We start from the raw sequence: 10,832 nt of genomic DNA on the forward strand, positions 1-10,832 counted from the left end.
TGTGAGATTTCTGCCTTCACCCCAGTATAATGTAGGTTATTGTAATTTTATATGTGGTACTTTCAGTATTAAAGAAGATCTCAGTGGAAAGAGATTTCTTTGGAAATACTTTCTGCTGAAGAAACAGTATCTGAGAAAACTGCTGACAGGACAGTGAGGTCTCTTTATCCACAGTCACAGACACGCTGTTACTAGGAAGAGATGTTGCTGTTGAATTATTCAAATTCACATTCAGTACAGGACAAACACTCACACATGATGACCTTATAATTTACTCACAAGCCGCAGTTTGTTTTATTCATGGTTTGTTTAAATCTTGTTTTTCTGGAAAATCAATGAACAAATCCATCAGTCAGCTAACAGTGGCCTGGAGTTTTCAACCCCAGAACATCCACAAATAACAAAGGAAGAAGAATAACACATTACTGCAGCCCCACAAGCTCCAGAGTGCTGATCTGTAGCTGACAGTGACCTCCTCCATGTACTGACAAAGCCAAGAAACCCAAATAAAGCCTCACATGCATCTTAACTCTATAACATGGGTTAAAAGCAAATATTACTTTCACTTTGGTTCATAACCTGTTTAGATCAGTTTAACCCAGACGTTTAAGTGAAGTTGGTCTCATACTTAATTCTCATTGGCTCAAGTGAGCACATTTAACTGTCCAACCCTCAGTTATACAGTGTGACTCTCAAGAGGAGCAGTCCGTGTGTCTCTGGATAAAAAACATCTCCGTTGACAGTAAAGTTGTAGATTCTGTAGTTCAGAATGAAGATCGTTTTTCTGGTCCTCCTGGGTCTACACAGCGCAGCAGCAGGTGAGTTAATATATTTATTTGGGTCGGTTAATGGTTTAATAAAAGGCTTTATATGTTTACACATGATGATACGAACTTAAGATGTCAAATTCCCTGACTTCCTTTCAGATTGTAGAAATGTTTAAAAAGTCACAAACTCATTATGTTAAAGTTCACTTTAAATCAAGTATAAATACTTGATTAGTATGCACATGTGCAACGCGTTGATTGTTTATTTTTTGGGGTCATCGGTTTTTTGGCCAAATGTCCTGCTATATTTCTGAAAGGGGGCTATTAAAACGTTTTTGTTTTTTTTTCTTTCACTGTTTAAAAAAAAATCAATACCATTATTTGATTGTATAATAATTTTATAATATTTTATCAAGATCTTTTAGATTGACCAGGTCCGAGCGCGTTCTGGACAATATGGCAGCGCATAGTCCAACACACACACTCAGATAAATAAAGAAAACAGTGAAAATGTAACTAAAATACAACAAACCCCCTTTTGAAGTACACTTTAACGCAGTTGTAGCTACCTTCTTTTCTTAACATCCCCAGTTAGTGTTTAACCGTTAATTTAGTGATAGTCATTACGTATATTAGAAATGTCTAGCCTACATCTACAGACTACTGATGAAATTCAGGCTTTTTTATTAGTAACCAACATGAGTCAGCAGATGGCGCTGTTTTAATAGATATTGATGCTGAAGACAAACAACTTCCTGCTCTGATGGCACAATATTTAATATCATTCACTAATGATTTTAAACTAAACTACTGACATCCTGATTTTGGAAATGAAACTTAAACATTCTTCAGTTAACATAAATCAAGATAAATGAGATAGTGAGACAGGGTCTGACTTAATTGTTTTTCTTTAATTACTTTATTGCAGATTTTTACATTGCAAATGATCAGTTTAGTTACTTGTTTAATTTGTACAGTTTTTAAAATGTGTATAACTAAAGAAATAAAAGAAAAAAAAATACAACAATTGTCCAACATCAGAAAAATGGATTTAATTATTATTGATCATGAAAAATGACAAAAGCAAAAAAAAGAAGCAGCTCAGAAAAAAGCAACTCACTTCAACTGTATCAGAAGTGCTGAAAATGTCAGGAGAAGAAACATAAATTGTCGTCATTCACAGTTTACAGTAACAGCTAAAAACCATAATAGATGTAATATAATCCAATACAACATGTTTTAATTAACTGAAGAAAATAAATTATGATTTATATATATATATATTATATTTTCCCTACAGGGAAATGTGTTAGCGTAATAATGAACACAATGTCAAGAGTTTGCAGTTTTGCAAAATTAAACTTTTCTGCATGAAATGACCAAAATCAACAAGATTATTAAAAGATTATAAACAACTGTCATATTTTGTGTCATCATATTTCCCTTTCTTGCAATTTTTCCCAATTACTGCAATTTCACTGTAAAAAGAGCAAATAAAAAATCACAATTTTGAAAAAGCTGCTGCAAAATAATAATCACAAACTAACAGTGAAATGATGGACTGATGTATAGTTAGTCACAGGTTTGTGGTTTCACAGTTCAAACTAAAACAATAATGAGCAGCAGACGCTACTAATGATGCATCCTGAAGAATAAACGTCTCCACTAACTGGAAACTAAACTGGAGTTTAATTCACACTGAAAATAAATCCAGCAGGAGAAAAAGAAAACAAGAATACATCTATCAATGAAAGTCAGACCTGTGATCATCTGATGATCTTTTAATATTTATTTCAGAATAAATGTGTTGTTCAGAGATTATCAGGAGGATGTTATGCAGCTTAGTTTGATTCTGTGCACAGAAAATAATTTTATTTGATATAAAAAATTTTTATAAAACTGTAATTCAGAAAAACTGAAATGATGACATGAACTTTTTTTTACAGTGACTCATTCTCTGAAGAATATCGTCACTGCGTCCTCTCAAGTCCCAAACTTTCCAGAGTTTGTGATTGTTGGGATGGTTGATGATGTTCAGATACAGCACTATGACAGCAACACCACGAGACTAGTACCCAAACAGGACTGGGCAAACAGAGTCACAGAAGATAATCCACAGCACTGGGAGAGATACACTGCCAGATGTTTGGGTCTCCAGCAGATCTTCAAAGGCTACATTGAAACTTTAAAGCATCGCTTCAACCAAACTGGAGGTTTGTTCATGTTTCACTGTTTCCTGATAAAATGCTGAGATCTCATTCTGGTTTACTGCAGTCTGTGTCTCTGTCTCTCTCTCAGGTGTCCATATTTTTCAGTGGGTGGGTGGCTGTGAATGGGACGATGAGACTGGAGAGGTTAGTGGATTCAGACAGGTTGGTTACGATGGAGAAGACTTCCTATCGTGGGATGTGAAGACAAATACATGGATCGCTCCAAAACAACAGGCTGTTATCACCAAAAACAGTTGGAACAATGACAAAGCACTTATGGCACATTATAAGTACCTCCTCTCCCAGGATTGCCCTGACTGGCTGAAGAAGCTTGTGAACTATGGGAGGAGCTCTCTGATGAGAACAGGTAGAATCACATGACCTGATGTAGTTTCATGAACACAACAATGTTAATAGGCCTCCTCTGTTTCTAACTTACAGTAACATTACAATAAATATGAACCAACACACAGAGACCTGCTGAGTCTCAGTTTACAAACATTTCTCTTTCATTTTCTCTCACCTCTCTGTCTCCCACCTCCTTTACCACGTTCTGTCACTCTTTCACACTCTTTTCCTCCATTGTCTGTCTTTCTCACAATCTCACATCATAATTAATCTAAAGCTGAGATCCAGTATAGCTACACAACTATGTTGACATGTTGTGTTTGTATTATGTCTGAAAAACAAATTCAACCAATTACCAAAATTAATTTACCCAGAAATATCTCATATTGAATGAAATAAAACAAACTTCATTATATGAACACTAATAGATTGTCTCTCCTTCCTCAACACCTCACCTCTCCTCAACTGTCTTTTTCTTCTCCTCTGTCCCTCCCTCTGTTTCTAAACCACTCTTCAATGAGGTTTATTTGCATGTCATAGTGTTACTAATGCATTTAAATAAATTACACCAACCAACAACAATAATAATATACTGTAAATAATAATAAAGAAACTATAAACTGTCTTTGTCTTTACTCTCCAGAGCTTCCCTCAGTGTCTCTCCTCCAGAAGACTCCCTCCTCTCCAGTCAGCTGCTTTGCTACAGGTTTCTACCCTGACAGAGCCATGATATTCTGGAGGAAAGATGGAGAGGAGCTTCATCAGGACGTGGAACTTGGAGAGATCCTCCCCAACCATGATGGATCCTTCCAGATGAATGTTGACCTGAACCTTTCATCAGTCACACCTGAAGACTGGAGGAGGTACGAATGTGTGTTTCATCTCTCTGGTGTGAAGGATGACATCATCACCAAACTGGACAAAACAGCGATTCAGACAAACTGGGGCAAGACTGGTGATGGAAGAGATGGAGGTGAGAAAAACATTTAATTAGTTTCATATGATTTGAATTGTCTTGTGATTGATCGGGTTGTTTGTCTCCTTCAGTGTTTTCTTTAGTTGTTTGTTTCTGTTTTCTTAGTCATCTAAATTTTATTTGGCTGTTTGGACGTCAGAAGAATTCATGAGGAGTTTTTAATCTGTTTTATTTTTTCAAATGAAGGATATTTCCACATGTCAGAGCATCAAGCCTCCTCTAACATCTACTTCTTTATTTCTGTTTTCTCTTCACACAAGTGCTCTTACAGCAGTTGAAGGCACCGTTATTTATTAGATATTTACACAAGTTTAAATTTAGCCTGTCAAAGCATAATTATGTTAAACCCTGTAACACAGTTTTCATCAGGTCAGTATTGTAATATAAATACTAAAAATCAAACAGTAATGTTTTCCACATCTGTGTTTCTGTTCAAACTAATGAGATTACTGTAAAACTTTGTGGTTTTAACTCCCAACACTGATTGTTCACTAAAACACACTCAGCATCAACATGTTTGTCTTCTTCTTGTGACTTCCTTTTGGAAACTTAAATGACTAAAGTTATGTTAATTTATCAAATCCATTAAGTGATGAAAGAGTGAGATAAACTAAGTTAAATGTTCTGTTTTGGTTCTTCAGGTTTCCCTCTTGGTGCTGTTATCGGAGGTGTTGTTGTACTGCTGCTCCTGGTAGTCGGTATCGTTGGATTCTTCCTCTGGAAGAAGAACAAGAAGGGAAAGGATGGTGAGAGAGAAATGATGTTTACTTCACAGATGTATTTAATATACATGTGTGTGTTATTGTTTTGGTGTTAATGTTTTTATAACATCATATATTTTACTTCTGGTGATAAAAATTCCATAAAGTGTAAATATTTGATTAAAGATTAGTTGACATATTGTAATAATGACACAGATAGTTCTCTCTTTGTGTTCTTTCATAAATTCTCAATAAATAACTTTGTGATGTTTTTTCTGTATTTCAGGGGTTCAACCTGCTAACAGTAAGTATTTTAAATATTAAATGTTTGAGTTTTATCTGCTTTTTATTGTAATATATGGATGTTATTTGACATTATATGAATATATTTTAAAATAATGAAAGATATTAAAATGTAAATATGAACAACTTGACAGAAAGTCAGGTGTTAGTAATTCGTCACTCATGTTCAGTTTTGTCTCTCATGATGAAACTCTTCATATCAAATCAAAATGCTTTTCTTTTTGCAGCTACAGATGCTTCATCGTCATCATTGTCATCATCAGTTGAAGTTCAAAATACTGGATTATGACCGTGAGTATGTCATTGTGTCATTTTAGTTTAATGAACTAAACATTTTAAAGGTGAAAACACAGTTTGGACATGAACTTGTGATCAGGGGTGAAATCAGTGATTTGAGGCCTCAGACAAACGCTGAATTTATTTGTTTTGATCTTTTCTCAAAGTCATGATGGTATTGGCAGTGGAAGAAATACTCAAAACTTTTATCTGAAATAAAACTAATAACTATTAAGAGTATATTCCTTCATACTACACAGGAAGGTACTGTAAAAGATTTAAATCCTGAATTCAAATTGTAAAAGTAAAGAGTGAAAGAGAGAGAAGTATTATTACTACAGTGTACTTAAACTAACCCTAACCCTAATTTGAACAGTTGTATATAATTCTCGTTAGTTTAATCTATAATAATGCATCATATTTTAATAGTTGTATTTTGTGAGTAAAATCTGAATGTGTAACATAACCAGCAACATTTTATGTGTCAGGATATTTTTCGGGGTTCAACAAGTTAGAATAGTAAAATGAGTCAATAGTTTTCATATCAAAACATCATAATGAATCTAAAGCTGTTTGGGGCCCTTTTAGTTGGGGGCCCCAGACAGTTGCCTAACTTGCTTGATGATGAAGTCCACCAGGTACCAAATGTTTTAGATTTAAGAAGTCAGTGTTATGAAGTATTTCTCAGTGTGAGATCCAGTATAACTACAGAAAAATGGATTAGTTAGTTATTTTATTATACCTCTGATGTCTGACAAACAAATTCAACCAATAACCAAAATTAATTAACCCAGAAATATCTCATACTGAATGACATGAAACAGACTTCATTATATGAACACCTGTCATCTTGACAGGAAACCAGTGAAGGTGAGAAGAGGAAGATGAACTTAAATAAATGACTGTGACCTCAAAAAGTATTTTTAACAGAATTTCTGCTTCTGGTTTAAAACAAAGGGAAACATTTCACAAATCTTATTTAATTGAAGACTGAGATTGAAATAACTGAACCTGTTGTTTCATCTTTTCTCATCATTGACTATGTTTACCTGCATTCCTGCTTCATTCCTGCTTCATTCCTGTGCCGCGACTGCTGTTAAATGCAGATTGTCTTCTGTTAAACATGTGACACCATCATCAAAACACTAAATGAGGCAATATCTTTTGGAAGAATGGTGTTCATCCCTCCAGTAGAGTTCAGAGACTTATAGAATCAATACTAAGGAGCATTAAAGCTGTTCTAGCAGCAGGTGCTGGCCCAACACCTTAGTAAGACACTTAATGTTGGGTTTTCCTCTAATTTGTAACCTGTCTATATGAATAAGACAATGCAAAAAATCCTGCAAATATGATGTTCATTGGTGTTTCCTTACATGCTTCTTAACTATTGATTTTTGTGTTAATTAGTCAGTAACACTGGTAAAGACCTACATGTTTTCATTGTTTCATATACTACTGTACATTTAACAATATTAGTGTTTGCCTTGGGGAGTGAAAATCGGTCAGTCTGGTGATGTGTGTGTGACTCTAAACTGTTTTTCAATTGACTGTACTGATTTCATCTTTCAGTGTAAAGAGAAGAGAGAACTGGAGTGATATGATCCACCTTCTTGGTCTTGGTGAGGACTCGAGCAGCTGCAGCTGTTACAGCAGTTGAGTTTACTGAAGAAATGCATGGACAAGTGTTTCCAAATCCTTTTGAGACATTGATATATTCTTGAAAGAGAAAACAGAAACAGACGACTGAACAAAACATTAAAACTACACTCATCACTTGCTTCTGCCTCAGTTGTAGCTCCTTGTTATTATATTTTTGATCAACTGACATGTTATATTTGGGGAACAAACGTTTATACACTACAGTATTCATCCATAAGAGCATTTGTTTTTGTATAATTACATCTTTAAAGTATGTTGTCTTATTTGAAAATTCTTTATTAGCCTATTACACAAAAGTACAACCTTTGGTCACAGTCCTTTAAAGAGAATTAGTGTCAAAATGTCTCACTTCAATAAAATAATAGAAGTCTATCCTGCTTGAAAGCTATTAACACCATTTCATTAATTAACTTTGTGTCAGTGCTTTTATCTTGTTGAGTAATGTTTTAATACTTTAATCATTCCTGTTTCTTTTGACCTCAGCGTGAAATTTCATTGTGAAAATAAACCAGAGTTCCTTTAATACTGTCCAGTGTGATTATTACTACACATGTAATAAATGAATAAATGAGACATTGAATAACCTTTGACCTCGGGTCCTGATGTCTGCAGAGACCAGGCAGGGAGTTCCGATCCTCTGAAATGATGCCAACGCGAAAGTAACTTAAACTGCATTCTATCAAAAGGCCACCAGGGGGCGACTGTTTTGGTGTCAAAAGGACTTCCGTCTCTATACAAGTCAATATAGAATTCACCAACTTCTCACTTGATTTCTAACCTCAGTAAACGTTTTCAAAATCTGTTTATGGTCTCAATCGTTAGTTTAAAGCCTTCTTAAATGCAGTATGATTTCATATTCATTTGTGAAATTTTGGCCTCCCTGATTTTATATTTGACGATAAAGCAGGGTATGCATTTGGGCGTGGCTACGTCGTGATTGACAGGTTGATTGGTTCACAGGTTCAAGAGGGCGCCTCCTGCTCCTCCTGAAGCCCATATAAGTAGAATCCGTGTTTTTATTTTTCCCGGCATGCACCGGAAATTTTCTAGATGGCGCTGCTCAGATCCAATACTATTGGCTTCCGAGCAGCAGTCCACAAACCAATGGGTGACGTCACGGATGTTACGTCCATTTCTTACATACAGTCTATAGCAGAGACACTTTGTCAGTAACACAATGTGTTGAATTGAATTGTTTAACATGTCATTCAAAAATCTTTGGTACTAAAATTCTGCTATAACTGCCTCACCTCTTCTGGGAGGGTTTTTGAACCTGTCTGCAAGAATTTGTTCACATTTACTACGCCACAGAATCAATAGAGAATAATTTTTGTTCACAAGAAACTGAGAGAACTGTTTATGGACCGAGCTCTGTGCATGGTGTTATTGTCATCTTGAAACTGGAAGAACTCATCTGCAAACTGTGGCCCTAAAGAACAGTATTGTCTAAAATGTGACTGTATGCTGCAGCATTAAGATTTCCCTTTGTCCTAAGAGTCTCTAACCATGAACAAATACCAGCATACCTGCGCGTTATGTACTTCGTGTAGGTTATCACAGTTAAAGGGTCAGCCAAACTCAGGTACAACACTTTAGCCAGGATCAGAGCGTCTTGCTCCCTTTGTTTCCTTCTTTTATGGTGAAATACCACGAGTGAAACTGCAAATAAAAGACAATACAAAACCGTAGTTTCCTTTACAGCGTGTCGCTAATAAACAGTAATGCTATTTAAAGAATAGCTAAAGAACTACACACGAAAATGAGCCGTTTACATTAACAGTAGGCTGATACATCGTTGCTAAGCAACGCACACTTTACATTAGCTCTCAAATTACTTTTAGCACGACTTCTTGTATGACTTCCCAGTCAATAAACATCACACGTTACAGTACTAAACTTAACATTACATATTCATCTTCATTCGTATCAAATATCAAGTTATCAAACTTACAGCCATTGCTTTGGTGAGCATGAGAAGAGAAGATTCACTGAGTGACCGGCCGTCTTTCTTACTGCTGGTTGCTACGCTACCAAGTATTAGCAGTTATGTAGCAGTTATGTAGCCTTCAAAATAAAATGGTGTGTGTGTGTGTGTGTGTGTGTGTGTGTGTGTGTGTGTGTGTGTGTGTGTGTGTGTGTGTGTGTGTGTGTGTGTGTGTGTGTGTGTGTGTGTGTGTGTGTGTTCTTATGGAGAATTTCTTACCATAAATGTAATCTCATAAATTCATTAAATCATTTCAAATACCTTAAATCATGAAAATTATTCTGAGAGCAGAACAATATGTTTGACCACAGTGTACATGATTTAAACTTTTCAAATATACAGTACCAGTCAAAAGTTTGGACGGACTTTCTTATTGATGTGAATGGCAAAGTGTGTCCAAACTTTTGACTTCTACTGTACATCACTAAAACACTTTCCTGGGTTTTTAATAAGGACACAGAAACACACTTTGGTTTGAAAATGAAATGATTTTTATATTTGAATCTATTTTAAATACTATTATTATTATTATTATTATTATTATTATTATTATTATTATTATTATTATTATTATCATCATTATTATTATTATTATTAGTAGTAGTAGTAGTAGTAGTAGTAGTAGTAGTAGTAGTAGTAGTAAATATTTTCTGGATCATCATACTGTATGTCTCTTGCTGTCTATCGTGAACTGGTGCAGTTTTACTTTCTTCCACTGGAGGGAGCTGCAGCCTGCTGTTAAACAGAGCCGGCTGACTCCTCTGTAAAGATAAACTCAGCATTAAACTTAAGTATCCATCATCATTGAGCTGAAAGAGCTTTAAAGAGAGTTCAAGACTCAGTGGGTGAATCTTAGTTCCCTTAACTGCATCCATGTTTCTCTCACTGGTGTCTTAGTTCCTCCCACTGAAGATACAAGGAGAGAAAAAACGAGGAAATATTGTTTTCCAGAGGGGGGCGCTGTCACACCTCTGACATCTCTGTACAGATAAACTCAGGTGTCAATCAGCAGTGAGTCACAAACACTTATCAAAATCCAACTACATTAATTATATAAAAGATCTTATATTTAACCTCTTGCTTGGTTTTTGTTAACATGAAACAAAGGTGAAGATGTGAGATTTTCAAAAGTATATTCTATAACGTTTTATGCTTCAAAAAGTAAAAGTGAGGATAGAAACAGAGGATAAATCTGCCAACAGCAAAATGAAAAACAGCACCAGGTGTCCAAACATCAACAGAGGTGTTCAGTTTCTCTTTGGTGGAGCAGTTTTCAGCGTACACAGTTTCACATTAGTTCAGAAGCTTCTAGCTTGTACATGTTATATTACAAGTATTATCATATATGTTATCATATGTTACGTCATATGTATCTTACAAACACTGACAAAGCTAAGAAACCCAAATAAAGCCTCACACGCCTCTCTACCCTTTGTAACATGGGCTAAACAAACAAATATTAATTTCACATTCCTTAATAACCTGTTTGGGTCAGTTTAAGTGACGCTGGTCTAATACTAAATTCTCATTGGCTCAGGTGAGTGCATTTACCTGTTCAACCCTCAGTTAAGCAGTGTGACAGTAAAGTTGTAGATTCTGCAGTTTAGA

The 10,832-nt window shown here is 35.3% G+C and overlaps 1 protein-coding gene across 1 annotated transcript; it reads left to right on the forward strand.

Moving 5' to 3' along the window:
* The first annotated feature begins 769 nt into the window (after positions 1 to 769).
* Positions 770 to 5,594, forward strand: LOC133996896 (major histocompatibility complex class I-related gene protein-like). Its single transcript, XM_062436412.1, has 7 exons — positions 770 to 818; positions 2,714 to 2,980; positions 3,066 to 3,344; positions 3,969 to 4,298; positions 4,943 to 5,047; positions 5,289 to 5,306; positions 5,533 to 5,594. The coding sequence occupies exons 1-7, from the start codon at positions 770 to 772 to the stop codon at positions 5,592 to 5,594; spliced, it is 1,110 nt and encodes a 369-aa protein (XP_062292396.1).
* The last annotated feature ends 5,238 nt before the right edge of the window (positions 5,595 to 10,832 follow it).

Source organism: Scomber scombrus, chromosome 16 (genome assembly GCF_963691925.1).
Source record: "Scomber scombrus chromosome 16, fScoSco1.1, whole genome shotgun sequence".
Classification (NCBI taxonomy): Eukaryota; Metazoa; Chordata; class Actinopteri; order Scombriformes; family Scombridae; genus Scomber; species Scomber scombrus.